General features: G+C 44.0%; 1 protein-coding gene across 1 annotated transcript in view; it reads right to left on the bottom strand.

Moving 5' to 3' along the window:
- Positions 1 to 6239, bottom strand: part of ankfn1b (ankyrin repeat and fibronectin type III domain containing 1b) — a 105467-nt gene extending 99228 nt beyond the window's left edge. The window contains 1 exon segment of the mRNA XM_029456790.1: positions 6119 to 6239. Within this exon segment, the coding sequence (XP_029312650.1) occupies positions 6119 to 6237 (119 nt within the window). The 5' untranslated portion in view covers positions 6238 to 6239.
- Positions 6240 to 17164: the final 10925 nt, after the last annotated feature.

Below are 17164 nucleotides of genomic sequence, written 5' to 3'. Positions count from 1 at the left end.
TCAAATGTCATCATCATTAGCCTTTAGATATGATTCATGGGATCATATCTAATCTAGGGATAAACGATTTAGAAAATACTGCAATTCTAATTTGATTTGCAATATTAGAGGGAATTATCATTTGTATATCATTATTCTAATTTTCATTGAAAGACATATTAAAGTGAGTGATTTGTGCGGGGATCTGTACCAATCAAAGATTTTATATGATGTACAGGCCAGGACTTTCTGCTGCGCGACAACATTGAATTATTTAATTTAAACGGTATTATTGAAATAATTGCAATAGACTATAATTTGAAATTAATTAATTGTTCAAACCTAATCAAATTTAATAAGTGCTTGACATCAGATTATCAATCAGAAATTAATTAACAAACTAATGAAATGATTCGGCATCATTCAGTGTTGCGAGCGTAACACATTGAACGCCAGCCGGTAACACATTGAAGTGCCAGCAGGTTTCTACAAGCTACTTTTTAACATCATTTAACAAGTGCTCTTGAGTAAAGCTCTAAACGTGCCTGCGTTTGTGTGAAATACTCCAGTTCTCCTTTCACTCCCTGGGAAAATACATCCTCTCAGGATGTATTTTCAGGCTTGGGGCTATTTATCAGTTGGGAGCTATCAGGTAAACTGACAGCAGCTCTCAGTCAGCACATCCGCAGGCTCCAGAAATAAAGTACTGACACATCCGCGCTGTAAGCTAGTAAACTACTCTCCATAGAGAAGGTGGGTGTTGCAGTTGTGAATATTTGACCTGGGATCAGAGAATCCCTGGATGAGATTCAAAGCAGAGGAAACGATGAAGGATGGTGTGATGATGAATAATGCCTTTGTATTGCAGAATGATAGTGGCTGTATACATGCAGGCATAGCGCATACACACTTTGATGGTAATAGAAACAGAAAGGTCTCTCACTCCTCAGAAATCCATACTGACTTGCATGACAAATCATTTGCCGGAAGCGCACTCGCGCACACACACACACACACACACACACACACACACACACACACACACACACACACACACAAACTCGGTCCACCGGTAAACACATGCACATATGTAAGACCGCACAAACACAATTGTTGGCGTCCCACCAGCACATCATGATGAAAACACACTGGGCTGAACAGCCGGCCCAGGCCACTCCGACAACTTGGACCGCACTCATCCTACTAACCTGTTGCTAAGCGACTCTGTCTACAAATAGAGGGGGAGAGGAGAGGAGAGGAGAGGAGAGGAGAGGAGAGGAGAGGAAGGAAGAGAGAACAGGGGAGAGGAGAGAGAGGGGAGAGGAGAGGAGAGAGGAGAGGAGAGAGGAGATGAGAGGAAGGAGGAGAGGAGAGGAAAGAGGAGAGGAGAGGAGAGAGAAGAGAGGAGAGAGAAGAGAGGAGAGAGAAGAGAGGAGAGGAGAGGAGAGAGGAGAGGAGAGAGAGGAGAGAGGAGAGGGGAGAGGAGAGAGAAGAGAGGAGAGGGGAGAGGAGAGAGAAGAGAGGAGAGGGGAGAGGAGAGAGAAGAGGAGAAGAGAAGAGAGAGAAGAGGGGAGAGGAGAGGAGGAGATAGGAGAGAAGAGGAGGATAGTGGAGAGGAGAGGAGAGATGAGAGGAGGGGAGAGGAGAGAGGAGAGGAGGGAGAGAGGAGAGGAGAGGAGAGAGAAGAGGGAGGAGAGGAGGAGATAGGAGAGAAGAGGAGGATAGTGGAGAGGAGAGGAGAGATGAGAGGAGGGGAGAGGAGAGAGGAGAGGAGGGGAGAGAGGAGAGGAGAGGAGAGAGAAGAGGGGAGAGGAGGAGATAGGAGAGGAGAGGAGGAGATAGGAGAGGAGGATAGTGGAGAGGAGAGGAGAGATGAGAGGAGGGGAGAGGAGAGAGGAGAGGAGAGAGAGGAGAGGAGAGAGAAGAGGGGAGAGGAGGAGATAGGAGAGGAGAGGAGGAGATAGGAGAGGAGAGGAGGATAGTGGAGAGGAGAGGAGAGATGAGAGGAGGGGAGAGGAGAGGAGAGAGGAGAGAGGAGAGGGGAGAGGAGAGAGAAGAGGAGAAGAGAAGAGAGAGAAGAGGGGAGAGGAGAGGAGGAGATAGGAGAGAAGAGGAGGATAGTGGAGAGGAGAGGAGAGATGAGAGGAGGGGAGAGGAGAGAGAGAGAGAGAGGAGAGGAGAGAGGAGAGAGGAGAGGAGAGAGAAGAGGGGAGAGGAGGAGATAGGAGAGGAGAGGAGGAGATAGGAGAGGAGAGGAGGATAGTGGAGAGGAGAGGAGAGATGAGAGGAGGGGAGAGGAGAGAGGAGAGGAGAGGAGAGAGGAGAGATGAGAGGAGGGGAGAGGAGAGAGGAGAGGAGAGAGGAGAGATGAGAGGAGAGGAGAGAGGAGAGAGGAGAGGAGGGAGGAGAGGAGAGATGAGAGGAGGGGAGAGGAGAGAGGAGAGGAGAGAGAGGAGAGGAGGGGAGAGGAGGAGATAGGAGAGGAGAGGAGGAGAGAGGAGATGAGAGGAGGGGAGAGGAGAGAGGAGAGAGGAGAGGAGAGAGGAGAGGAAAGGAGAGGAGAGGAGAGAGGAGAGAGGAGAGGAGAGGAGAGGAGAGGAGAGGAGAGGAGAGGAGAGGAGAGGAGAGGAGAGGAGAGGAGAGAGGAGAGGAAAGGAGAGGAGAGGAAAGGAGAGACTTTTTTTGCTTCAGAGCAGCAATTTGCATTTTCACAAAAACAATGTCTTCCCTGAGTTGTAAGAATCAAGTGTTCCGCATGTTATTTTCTGTTGCCAAATGTATTATCTCTGCAGTCAAGAGAGACCGCTCACTTCCTTTGTTGGAGTCTTTGTGTGCAGCAACAGCGGTAAAATGTGACAGAAAATAAATACTTTTGTTTGTTTTTTCCAAAACAAGAATGACACAATGGGGTACATAAGGAATACGAGCGATAGCAAGGTAATTATAGAAAGATGGTGTGATGATGACGTGTGAACAGGATGTTGATTTGAACAATCCCACACGCCAGCAAACAGCCATTTGTATCAGTGGCAGATGTGAGCGCTAAAAGTATCACATGCAGCTCCTTGACTTTTCTCAGCTAAGTGCTGTAAAAAAAATGTAATTGTTGAAAGTATTTTCCCAACCCCCCCATGCTGGAGTGTGGTGAATGCAGCAGCTGTAGTGAGAACTATCCAAGGTGCTGAATCCACTTGTAACACACAGACACACGCTCCTCTTCACTCACACACACCCGGCGAGGTTTCATGGAACTATCAGACAATTTCAGTTCTCTGATTAAACCATGTTAAGACCGAAACAATTCAGACTAATCACTATACATCTTTTTCTAAATCTAATCTTAACCATCCTCCCACTGGTACAGCGCTAATGGATGTTCCATGTATTAATGTAATGTTATTCTAGAGCCAGTTAAATAGTAATGAGCCATATTAACCTTATTCGGTATTAATGTCTTCTCCCTGTGTTTGAAAAAGTTTGATTAGGGGCTGAGGTGTTGCATCGCTTCGTTTGTCTTTCTAATCTTTTCCCCCCCCCCCCCAACACTTTTGTAGGCAGCACCTTCTAAAACCGACCCCCATGACAGCAGCATGTATACATCTCAGTCCTGACCCTATGACCAAATAAAAAGGGTTAACCTCTTTACTGTTGAGCGATTCAGTCGATGTTAGCCGACTGACAGCTTAAACAGCTTAAGTGACAGGCGGCAGCAAAGGCCAGCCATTGTGGACTGGCAGACTCATCCCGCTACATTACAGAATGATTGACATTAACTTGTTCATTGCACACTCACTCATCATCACTCCTCTTTCATCGTGGACTCGCTGACCTGTCACCGTTCATTACGGCTGTATCTCTCACAGAGGGTACAGTGAGTGCCGAACAAAAGGTGCTGAAACTACACTATTTCTCTTTTAGAAGTAAACGTGCGCGTGTGCACAATCTGTTCGGAAATCCTACACACTGAAATACCTCACGGGATGTGAATGAGTGGGAAAAGAAGCACAGCTGGGTTGTTGACGCCTTATCAAAAGTATGAAATGAATAATGTCAATCCCAAGTTGAGCTATCTTGTAGTGTTTCGACATTCTTCAAGGTGGAATCGAGGTTGAGGTTGAGATAAAGTTCTGATTAAAAAGTTATAAATATCTCCGCAAAATCAGCAGGAGTGGAGATGTGAGCGCTTTAAGGCCGACAGGGGCAGAAGTGCTGCACAAAGTGAGCTCTTGGCAAATCTAAATTTAGAGACGAGGTCATTAATTAGTCTCAGTAGTGGGTGGCAGGCGGCGTCGGGACTTTCTCCACAATACTGATCGGATGTTGGCGCTGGTGGCAAGTGATGAAGTACATTTACTCAAGTACTGTACGATACGATTCTGAAATGGGCCATTACGCATAACGAGTATATTTTGATGTCAATGCTTTTGTATTTTTACTTTGAATGCAGGACTTTTACTTCAGTAAAAGATCTGAGTACTTCTTCCACCGCCGGTCCTACATCTCCAAACAGACTTGTTGCAACTCTGACACCCCCGAACCCCTCTGGCTGCTTCTGGGTGGATGACATGAGTACAGAGGGAACAGGCGTGAGAGGAAAAAAAAAGGGGCGATGAGATGATAAATAACATTTAAAAAAAAAAGACTGAAGACATAGCGGAAAAGATGGGAAGAGATGGACGGGCGTGGGACGGGGGCTGGCTTGTGAGAAAGAGACAGTGAGTGGGAGAGACGGAGACAAAGACGCCGTGAGGATGAGAGAGATGCTGGATTTGTGATGGCAGGGATTCTGAGAGCATCACACGTCCGCCCACGTTAACACTTAGGCTGTGAGTGAATGATATGAGATTTAGACATCATTTCAAAGTCTAGAGTTGTGGCAGTTTATTTTTTTTAGACATTAGCATTTTCTACTTTCACCCTGGTTATGTCATTTTAACACCAGCAAGCAATTAAACGTTAATCTTGTTAAAGCTTCCTTTTAAAAAAAAAGAGAAACACAGGACTGCAAAGTTTTTTCCCACTTTAACAGCAAGCGAAACAAATGACAGTCTCCTTCTGAATTTAGGACACTAATTGCGGCGCTGTGATACGAAGCAAGAACTTGTAACAATTTGGCGCAAATTAAGTTCCCAGGGCGTGAACAGTGTCAAACACAAACACTGGATATAAACACTGTTGCAATGGAAGGAAAATGTAAAACTCCATCTGAGAAAGGATCACTAGACATCGTGTCCTTTCAAAGTCCTACTCGGAGGTGAGAGTGTGATTTAGACATGTGGGACAGGAGAAGATTAAACACGTTGTGTCTCACACACACACACACACACACTTCAAAAGTAATTTCAAATGTAGCTACTCAGAGTGCTGGTAAAGTTGACGGTAGACTTGCTTCATTCAAATACCTTTATGCTCGACATTTTCAACCCCTGCGCTTACAGAAAACCCCTACGTTCAGTGTCGGAGCCGCTCGGTAATCAACAGTGGAGAGGTGTGACTGTCAACATGGAGGACGATGTGTACGATACATGTGAGACTTCGCCAAGAAAAGCTCCTTCTTCCTCGTTCCGTCTCTCGATCTCCTACACAGGCAGCATATCGACTTGATCCTGTCAGTTTCTATCTATAGAAGAGCCTCAGTATTCAATGGTGCGTCAGTGGGAAGAATCCATAGTAGCCACATCCACTGCACCTCCACACTTATGTAACATAATGGTTGCTCTCACACACACACACACACACACACACACACACACACACACACACGTTTACATGCACACACATGTATACAAACATCTGTATGGGTGAAGACACACATGAAAACATCGATAGATTGACTTTTTTAAAACAATAAACTTCCTCCAATATATATATAGAAATGTATATGTATGTTATTTATGTTTTAGTCACACACATATATCTAATAAGTACATCATTAAATAAGTAAGACACTGAGATACAGTGTGTGATGCACGATGAAGAGCGATAATCTTCTCAAGACACAGCATGTAAACGAGCACATTTTGTTGCACAAAGAGAAACACAAAGGGACGTGACGGAGTTTGTTTACGACCGCAGAGACAAAGTGTAGGCTGGCATACCTGTGCACAGACACACACGCACAGACATACACACAGGTTACCTGGCCTCTGCCACGGTGCAGCAGTAACTGCCACTGCGCTGCGAGCTCCTGCCCACACGCATCTCCTCTTGAGACTTACGACGATTAAAGTAGTCTGTGAGTTTCCCAAAACTCGCCATCTTTTCTCTCTCTGCTCACCTCCACCTCCACCTCCCTCACTCCCTTTGCCTTCTGTCCTTTTGATCCGTAAATATGACAGAAATGTTGCTGGTTCTGTTCTGCGACGCTCCTCTTCACACCTTCTGACTTGTCAGCCTTCTACCTGGATTTGTTGGCGCGGCGTGGCGTCAGCCACAGGTCCGAGTCTCCCTGCGCTCCCTCATCCTGTTGTGCACGGCACTTAATGTGGAGAAAAACAAGCCAAACCCCTCTCTGCCTCTCTCTGCCTCTCTGCCTCTCTCCTCTTCTGATCGTTAGCTACGGCGCGCAAAGCGCATACACTCACACTCTCAAAATAGTAACGTTTGTAACTGCCTACCAATCGAGACAGCAGAAGCAGAGCCCCCTCACTGGAGAGCAAACAAGAAGGAGGAGAGAGTGGAAGAGAGAAAATTAAAGAGGGAGAGAGGGAGGCAGGTGGTGGCTCAGTGTCGGTCTTCTTGTGTGCTGGAGAAAGCAGAGCTGGTGGGAGAATATGAGCTGCTACGATGCTTGTATCTAAGCCCACCCCCCTCTTTCACTCTCCATGTCGCTCTGTTTCTCTCTCCCTCTCCCTCTCCTCTCTCTCTCTCCTCTCTCCTCCCTCTCTCCCTCCCTCTCTCTCTCATGCATGAATTCATTCAGGCAACCATTCGACTCTTGGTGAGGACACACACAAGCCTTCGATCAAAGAGAGGTGGTAATGGTTGAGCTTTATGTGTGTATCACTCTGTCCCGCTCTACATCTCTCTCTTCTCTTCCACACACACACACACACACACACACACACACACACACACACAACCAGCTCTGCAATCATAACGTCCCCTGCTTGTCTGTCTGTGTTTACTTGTGTCTATATGTACAAGGGTAGCTCTCACTTGAACTCTAATTTGATCAATAATGAAAAACAAGCAGAGGCCAGAATGAAGGACCCCCTGCATTTATGTGAAGGAAATACACTCAGAATATAAAAAAGATGATGGCAGGCAGCGAGGGAACGAGGGAAGGACTGAAGGGAAGTATATAAGGAAGGGAAAGAAGGTATGGCGGGAGGGCTCCTTGTGTGCGCGCGGCTCTATCCAACACATCCAGACACCATACAGGCATTCCTCTGTCTATTCGCTGTCTCATTATCACCGTGTGTTTTTTTTATTTTAGAATAGGTGTCTTCTTCTTCTCTCTCCTTTTCTGCTTTCACTGTCAAAATCTCTTGGCTGCATCCTCCATTTACCTCTCCATCCTCTCTAGCTGTCTGCTCCCCCTTCCTTTCACCCGTCTCCCTCCGCATGCCTCCCTTTTCTACACCTCTCCTCCTCCCTCTCTCCCACGCTCTCACTCTCCTTCCCTCTTTCTCCTCTATTCAAACAGCCAGAGGTCTACATGAAAGTGTATATGTTAAGTATACATATACAGATATGATTATACCCAATACAACTTTATTGAAGGTATTCATGTAACGACTAATCTGGGAAACTGCGGGGATGATTATGTACAATTACTCACCTTTAATTGCCTTACATCCACATAATCAGCGTCACAAAGAGACGCAGCAGCAATCGCACTGCATGCATTTTTAGCACGAGTAGAATGGAAACCATTATTCTGTGATCACACAGGTTCTTCCTGATCAAATGACATGTTTGTGACGATGTGTGAGCATCGCCACTAGGGCTGCAACTAACAATTCTTTGCATTATCGATTAATCTGCATGTTACTTTTGTCACGATTGGTCTATAAAACATCAGTAAATAGTAAGAAATCTACGCTATGTAATCTTCCATTTGAGAAGCTGGAGCCATCTAATGTTTGGCATTTTTGCTAGACTCAAACGATTAAGCAATTATAAAAACAAAAGTTGACAATTAGTTAGAAATTGCCAATTGGCAGTTGCCCTTTGAGCTACACTGCAGAACAATCCAGTAATGATCAGATACTGTGTAGACGGGGGGAAAAGAATAAATCTCAACAATCTCAACTATTAATCAAGATGTAATTTCACTTCCAAGACAAAACATCTTTCAAAGTTAGAGAAGCGATGCATGTGAAGGAATTTGCAGAGATTTATATTAAGACAATTAGAAAGACTGCAACTGAGCGTGTTCTGCATCTGTTCGCCGTGATCCCACGCTGCACTTGATGTTGTGTGAAAGGTGTGGGCTGCGTGAGCCTCGCAGGTTGCTGTGCTAAAGGGTTTAGCTCATCGATCCGCCTCTCCCGCCTCGATCAAAATTCTCTTCATTCTCTCCCTCTCTGTCATGATTTGCACCACCCCTCCCCCGTCCGCCCATTGATCTGAGAAACAAGATGGTCTGACTATATTGCCCAGGAGGCATAGTGATATTTTGAGACCTCGGGTAGAGAGAGCAGGCAGAGACGGAGAGACGGAGAGCACAGAAGAGAGAGCTAGGCCGAGGTAAATTAGGTGAGCATAGTTTAATATTTATGACTCTGCATTCCCCGTCCTTGCTGACACTATAATAGCATTCTTCAAATAAATCTGCAGTGTTTCAGCAGGTGCATACGCATTTGCAAAATGAATTGATTAATCAATATTATGTTTGCACTTCAACACTATTTGTTATCAAGACTTACATTTATTGTAGAATCATGCGAGAGAAATTACCAAGCTGTTTCAACAGCCCCCTATTTTTTGCCTTTTTTACAACCATATGGGGAACATAATCTGAATGCTTGAAATGGCTGTTTTGTCTGCACCACAGCTGTTACCCATAACAGTGAAAGGCAGATGGGGAAACATACTCTATAAAAAGAAAATATTCTAAACTTCCACGTGTAAAAAAAGGAAAAAAGCAGTTAATAAGTTCAAATACTTTGAATCTGAATGTTTTGTTTTCTGATGAATGAGGGGTTGCCTGTTTAAAAGAGCTGGGGAGGTATAGAGCCCGAAAGAGACAGTGAGAGCTGGAGTTCAGAGGATTGGAGGAGACAGTGAAAGAGAATGAATCTTGACAAAAAAAATGATAGGGCAGCAATGGAGCGAACAGCAACCCTCTGAGGGGAATTTACCACCACAGCGGGGGAAGAGCGGAGCTCAAACCATTGACAGCTCGGGCTTCTTTCTGCTTTTAGTCCGCATTTGGCTCTAAAATGGTTTTGGTTAATGAATAAATCATGAACCGCTATTTTTCTAGGGCTATTCTCAATTGAAACACAAAAAAAAAAAAAGCAACATCCATTTGGGAACACAATACTTGAGAGGTTTGAAAAAGTTGTTTCCATTGAGCTGAAAATAGAGACGGGGTCCTCTGTGGACAGTCTCCTACTTTTTATGTAAATGCTGAATAATTCAGCCATGATTTACATTTAAATATGTAATTATTTATGACTCTTTTTAATCAAATCGGCTCAAAACGCACGCTGTGAGGTAGCTCGTTTTATTATCTCAACAATTAGATTGTCCTTGACAAACAATACGTTGTCACAACACAGAGGAGAGGAGAGGCAGGACATCATTTAGCCATTGTGTTTCCCCCCCCCCCCCCCCCATGTGAACAACAATCCCTGTGTTTTCTGCCCTCTCTGTTGCCTCCTTCTTTACACATGTCAACAGCTGTTTTTCTTTCACAAGACAGACAGGAGCTGCTGATGCAGTCAGCTGAACGTGATGCCTTAACAGCAATCCCCACACAGACCACACACACCTCTGTCAGGAACTGAACTGCTTCCCTCCGGTGGTGGGCAAGTGTTTTACAGTCAAACAACATGAGCGTTATCTGAGGATAGACCTTCTTCACAGAAACAAATGTGACATGTCATAGACGTAAAAAGCACAGATGTATTTAAATAACATTAACGCAGTCTTGAACATGATCAGAGGTAAAAACCACATATTGCCTCCAGCCACAGCTGTTTTTAACGATTCCCATTCTGCTTATCGATACCGGTTCGTGAATCTTTGAGGGGGTCAAAACAGGTCACATGCTTTTCATACAGTTTGTTTTGGTTGTTGTTATTTATTAATAAAATCAGAGGTGGAGACTAAGTTCATTACACGGCCAGACCACAGACTGTATCAAATAGAGCCGTGTGCTTTAGGAACCGATAAGCAGAGTCGAAATTAAAATGTCGTTCCTTCAGAACCGATTCTCCATGTCCATCCCGACTGAAAAAGTGACAATTAATATGAACTGTGGACACCTTAATGCATCATTCCACTCTACTGCTCATTTGACAAGAGAGGGAAACAGCCAGCCATGGAGAAAGTGAGAGACAGTTTAAGAAAGCTTCTTTCTGTAATTACTGTGGCAGCACACAGGAGCCTTCCCTCCTGGGATTAGTCAGACAGGGCTATTCATAATACAGTACAAGACACACACACACACACACACACACACACACACACACACACACACACACACACACACACACACACACACACACACACACACACACACACACACACACACACACACACACACACACACACACACACACACACACACTCTAAGTTATCCACAGTAAAATGAAAACCATTATTTTGGAGCACACCGGAAGAATCTTTAATATCCTCGAGGAATGATAATCTCCCTCTATAAACAGACACACACAGACACACTGACACAGACACAGAGACACACACACACACACACACACACACACACACACACACACACACACACACACACACACACACACACACACACACACACACACACACGCGCACACACACACATGCGCTGGTGATGAGCACTGCCACCTCTTTATGAGTCATCAGTACAGGGCCAGGACTACCTCACTCTCCCTCTGTGCAGCGGCCTTGACGTCCCTCCCTCTACTTCTGACTGTGACCAAGACATTATCTCTTCTAACTTTCCTTTCTACTTTCTTTTATTTCTCCTCTCTAAGCTCTAAGTTCCTTTTCACTGCTGTCTATCTCTCTCTAAGTCTATCCTGAGCTCCTCTTTGATCATAAAAAGCTGGTATTACACCTCCATTTAGGAGTGCATCAAATATGTAAAGTACTAGTTACAACACAGCCGAATAGTTCTACGGCTAAAGACAGCTACCTGTACCTGGAGTGAAATCACATATTACAACACATCTGCAAATTAGTAGTACATAACATTATTGCGTACCTTCAGGGATGAACGCAGTATCTTTCTTTGAATTACAACAGTACATTTCCTGTACGTTTATCCAGGTTTTTGCCGATGAATCATCCACCCTACACATACAACTTGGCACCATCTTTTGATTGAAGTTGACACAGAATTGTTAAGAATTATTGACATGCGTCCATGCATGTGTGTGCGTCTGTCTGTTCTGTATCCAGCTCAACGGGTGATCGGGGAGGAAGGAACAGCTGGGTTCTGCGTCATTCATATCCCCCACTGAGATCTTTTCATTTAGTTTCCTATTCACATACACCTTTATGTGCGCATGTGTACACAAGAGAGGAATTACTCTTTAAATCTAATGCAGCATTACGATGACAGCGACTGTATTATACGGAGTTTGTCATCATGAGTCACAGCGCTTCCAGAGTTTCATTTAGTACTTTAAATGACTAACAAAAGTTGTAAAACATAATTCGGTTGGCAAGTTAATGTTGTGACTTTGAAACCAGTAAACTGCTTCTGAACAAGCCTTTTACACAGTGCAGAAAAAACACACAGGTGAAGTTAATTAACAATCAAACAACTTCATAGAGAGCTCGTTAGTGTTATTAGTTACACCTGTGCACTTCCTGCAATAATAAGGCCAAGCGTGAAGAGAACTTCATGTAATTCCTTATGGGATCTGGCTACTTTTCAGGTCTTGGTGGAAAAAGAATCAAACACACATTGCTGTAGAAATGATGCTCAGAGCTCTTAATGCCGGTTATAGAGTGAAGAATCGTTCACAAAGAGTTTGTTCCTCTTTTCCTTCTGAAATCTGAAATGATATTTCAATATTTTTTACGTTGCTTTGGGTATTTATAGCAGACAATGTTGGCTAATAGTGGAAAATGATGGTTAAATTACACTTTTCAAGTGTTACCTCATATGAACTTCTAACAATTGCGAGTGACCATCTCTGACTCCATGTCTGTGAAAGCCCATACTCTGGCTCACAGGAAAGCTTTTTAGTTAAAAGCATGGGGAAAGAAAGGGCTCTGAATAATGTTCGGGATGATTCTCATGCAGCATCTATTCCCTTTGAGGAAATGCCCACAGGGAGGAGAACGGAGATACAGACAGCTTTGTTTTGAATGTGAGAGGTTCACATGAAGGACATTCCCTGAGGCTGTTTGACTCTTAAGCAGTAAACCTCTGGCCCTTTAAGGTGCATGTTTGAGCTTGTTGTCCTCTCTGTGTTTATGTAAGGTATTTCTGTATTTTAAATAGTCTCATCATATTGGTGGTTTTATCAATATGCTCTGTTGTATATTGCACTGTTCGTCTCTTGCACTGTGAGTTCACTACAGCAAGTTCCTGGGAACGTTTTTTGTTGTAATGGCAACGTTTGCTTGTATTTTCATTTGTGCACTGCTCACACACACACACACACACACAGACACACACACACACACACACACACACACACACACAGTGGAATGGCATATTTCTCAAAATGAATCATCCTCAGAGAGAAAAAAAATGGAAATGCTTTGCCTGGAGGAATTGGACCAAATGCATATTTTTCTCTTTCTCTGCCTCCATCTTTACCTACCTGCCTATCCATCTCTATATATATAACAGCCCCCCTGTCCCTCCCCAGTCTGCTTAATGCTAGTAAGACATATTGCAATTTAGAGAGCTTCTAGTCCTGAGGGCTGGACTGAATAAAAGATGAAGCAATGCAAATAGCGGCTGCTGACTTTGAACTTCAACTCCATTCACCTCCTGAAACCCTCGGCCTCTATAATTCTTTATGAATCATCACTTAAAAAGGAGGATGCAAGGTAAAACTGTTCCTTAATGTAAAAACCACGAGTGCAGTGCTCGTTCTAAACTTTCTGAATGTTTGGTTCTCTGGTATTGCTGCTTGCAGCTTTCTCGAGAACCGCTCATACAAACTTCACACTCGACACTGCGCTTCCTGAGCATCACACCTGCTATATGACATAGTGCGCCACGCACCCAAATACACTGATTTATCATGATGTTTAGATATGAAAAACATTGAATATTCATTATAAACCGAAAATAACTTTCAAAAAGCTCCTAAAGCACTTAAAAAGAAAAAGCAATGTAACTTTATACTGTATTGTACTTTTACTTCAGAGGACACTACATTTACCTGACGGAGAGAAATGTTTCTGGTAACGCTGCAGATTCAGTTTTTACTGACAAAATATAAAATATGATGCAATATTATTCACTATAGCAGTATTTGAACAGACGTTAAGTAAACTTAAGTAATCAGAATCCGCCCTACATTTAAAAGATTGTTTTTTATTAATTATAACTCTATGTAAAGTAAACACAAGGCCATGTATATGCCTCTCCTACATGTCCATGATAATGCAATGAATCCCCAGAGGTTAGAGCGCTAATCAATTCTTCTTGGGGAGGATTTACTGAGGTGTTAAGGTGTAGCTTACACATACACACACAAGCTTTAGAGCAGCGAGTTGTTGTAATGAGTAGAAAAGAGCGTCCTGTACAGGGTGCAAGCCACCGTGTCGGTGAGCATCCAGTGTGTCTCATGTCTCTCTCAACACCCCGTCACTATCTGGCAGAACTGCATTAGGAGTACATGCAACGTTGACGTTTCGAACCGTTTACTACGAATGTTACACTCTCAGTAACATCACTGCTAACCTTTTATATACAACGCATGCTGTAGTGTCTTTCTCCACCTTACTGGCAGCCACAGGATTTCATTCATTCCACTATTATGCAATGGAATAAACTCGCAGTGGTGATGAAAGTCATGTCAATCACCAAGCATGTGTGTTGAAGTGCGTGCAGCGAAAACACCACTTTGTCCATAACCAGAGTAGGTTGAAATGTAACATCAACATTATTGTAAAGTTAATGTTAAATGGTTAATGGACTGCATTTATGAAGCACTTGTCTTGTCTTCGCGACCACTCAAAAGCACTTTACAACACAAGCATTTACCCGTTCACACACACATAGTGGCCTTTAGTCACTATGTGCAGGTAGCAGGTGTAGAGCGACAAATAATCGCAGGACTTCCACAAAAGAGAGAGAGTTTGTGTCCCGTGTGAAACCTAAAGTCAACACGTTGAGTTACTTATGTTTAACAGTCACGTCTTTAAAAACGGCAACCGTTTCAAAACATTCAATAGAAATGTCATTTTGGAAGTCATTAGCAAACAACCTATTCTGCCGGTAGGTATGAGCAAGTGTTGGAAAATTAAATTAACGTCTGAGACGGACACATAGTGGGAAACCATTACTTCCGTATTCCTTCCTTCTCTCCCTTTCAATCAAGTGACTGACACTGACACTAAATAAGTTCACTGCTGCCTTTGTTTTTCTTTCACATAAACATCTCTAAGGATAATTGCACCTCACTCCAGTGAAGCACACACACACAAACACACACACACACACACACCCAGTTCAGATGGCCGACCACTGTTTCTGTTTTTGCTCATGTCTGATATCCAGCCGACCGCTCTCTGTGATTCATTATGCGGCAGTTCAGTTGGATTTGAACTGCGCTGTGTGACGCTCGTCATTGTCATCGCTGTGTGGAGAGTGATTAAGCTGCTGTGGCTGCTGCATATATTTGTGTGTGTGTGTGTGTGTGTGTGTGTGTGTGTGTGTGTGTGTGTGTGTGTGTCTGTGTGTGTGTATCTGGAGGCAGAGTGCTCCGACGTGAGATGAGTGCTCCTTCAGTGGTGGTCGAGACAACTCGACACAATTTGAATCTCTTTCGGATGAGTGTCTCGCAACAAAGCGCCACTTCATCTGACGCTAGCTACACAAACACACACATTCAGGTATAACAACAAGAAAGAGATGACAGGAAAACACAATGACAATGAAAAGGCACACGGATGTGTTAGTTCTTCGGCACACGTGAGTGTTTGTAGAAGGTTTCTGACAGTGTGCTGGGATCATGTCTATCTGCAGAGATGAGACCTTCCAGCTGTGCTGTTCGTACAGCCTTGGAGAATCAGTCAATCACACACACACACACACACACACACACACACACACACACACACACACACAATACATGCAGCAGCCTTCCACTCAGCATGAGTGCACAGTGATGAGTGTAACATGAATGGGACTGAATTGTGACATAGATCAAACAAACAGGCCAGCTAGAATAAAAACAACCAGTCTGACGTCAGTGTCATGAAGCCAAACACATCCTGAACATATGGTTTTGACGAGGAAGCTTTAAGTGTTCCCTCCGACAAGCTAACGTGCGAGAAGACTAGAAGACGGGTGTACAGTTTTATGTTTGTAGGTAAAGTATGTTAATAGTGAGAAGGCCTTGTTATAAAAGCATTGAGAGCTGCAGCAACCCTGAATAGTAAACAAACAAAAAAAACATCCACATATATTGCTGCAGTGTAAAGACCTAAGTGTTAGCGTGAACTTGTTGGAGCGCCCCTGCATTCTCTCAGTCTGACAGCTCAGCCCCAAATGACCAATTAGGGCCCTTCTGGTTACCTGCTCACTGCGCCGCATAGTATTCACTCAGCTCGTCAGAGTGAAGATTAAGAAATACACATCTTAGCTCCTCACTTCTGTTTACTTGCAGAACATGAGTAAAAGCCACACAGATACAAAAGCATCCAAGAGCCTAATGATATTTGTGACAAACCAGCAGCCCAAGAGAGCTTCACTGTCTTTATTTAAGATTTAAGATTTGGAGCGATGAAACCCTCTTTTTAATGGTCACACATGCAGAGCACACAGCACACAGCACACACAGTGAAATGTGTTCTCTGCTTTTAACCCATCCTAGTACCAGGAGTCTAGTACTAGGAGCAGTGGGCAGCTCATAGGACAGCGCCCAGGGAACAATGGGAGTGAGGGGGGGGGGGAAGGGGGATGTCCGGTGCCTTGCTCAAGGGCACCACGGCAGGGCAGGAGGTGAACTGGGACCTCTCCAAGTAGCAGTCACACTCCATTTTTTAGGTCTGGTCGGTGACTTAAACCAGCAACCCTACGGCTCACAGTCCAAGCCCCTACTTACTGAGCCACTGCCGGACAGATATACTTATATACTTAACATCCTCCTTCATCCGCACTTGGGGTTTTGAGTGTGACTTCCAGGTGACTTTCTAACAGCCCTCTGCTTCTGGTTTCCTTGACATACTGTGTACAGGCCCCTAATAGACTGTGGCCATTACCTCTTCAAATAGCTTGGACCTCAATTTCCCTGCACTGATTCCTTCACAAGCTGTGTGTGAATAAATCCAAAGCCGGAGCCCCTCATCAGATTTCTGCCAGCTTAACCTCGAGTGCAAGTAATTCAATCCCTTGAAGAAGAAAAAAAGGCACTGGTACATTTGCTGTGGATAGCTGTACAGACAAATGATTCTGATGTGATCAGAGACAAAAGAAAGTGACATTACTGAGTTATTAAAAGCATCCAAACACTGCTGCATGGCGGCCATCTTCCTTTTTTCTTTGTTGACCATGTCTAAACCTTTCATTAAGCTCAAAAGACAGACTTCAGGTCAGTTTATACGGCTCGTTGAGATGAAAGTTGGACTGCTACTACAGTATCCAGTGAAGAATGACCCTAACCCTGGTCACACACCAGCTCCATCAGTCACATGAAATCCAGCACTGCTGAAGTCCCTGACAGCATGTTGTTGACACTTTCATTGTCTCCAAGGGGACATGAATCATCTACTATAGGCTATCAGTTTGCACACATTTCAGAATCCAACACCCAAACACAATACCACAACAGCTTCAAAACAAAAAGAATGAAAGGAAACTCCTTTAAACTCCTCC

This window comes from Cottoperca gobio, chromosome 19 (assembly GCF_900634415.1).
Source record: "Cottoperca gobio chromosome 19, fCotGob3.1, whole genome shotgun sequence".
Taxonomy (NCBI): Eukaryota; Metazoa; Chordata; class Actinopteri; order Perciformes; family Bovichtidae; genus Cottoperca; species Cottoperca gobio.
Note: the sequence above shows the minus strand (reverse complement) of the source record. Positions and strands in the feature narration are given on the sequence as shown.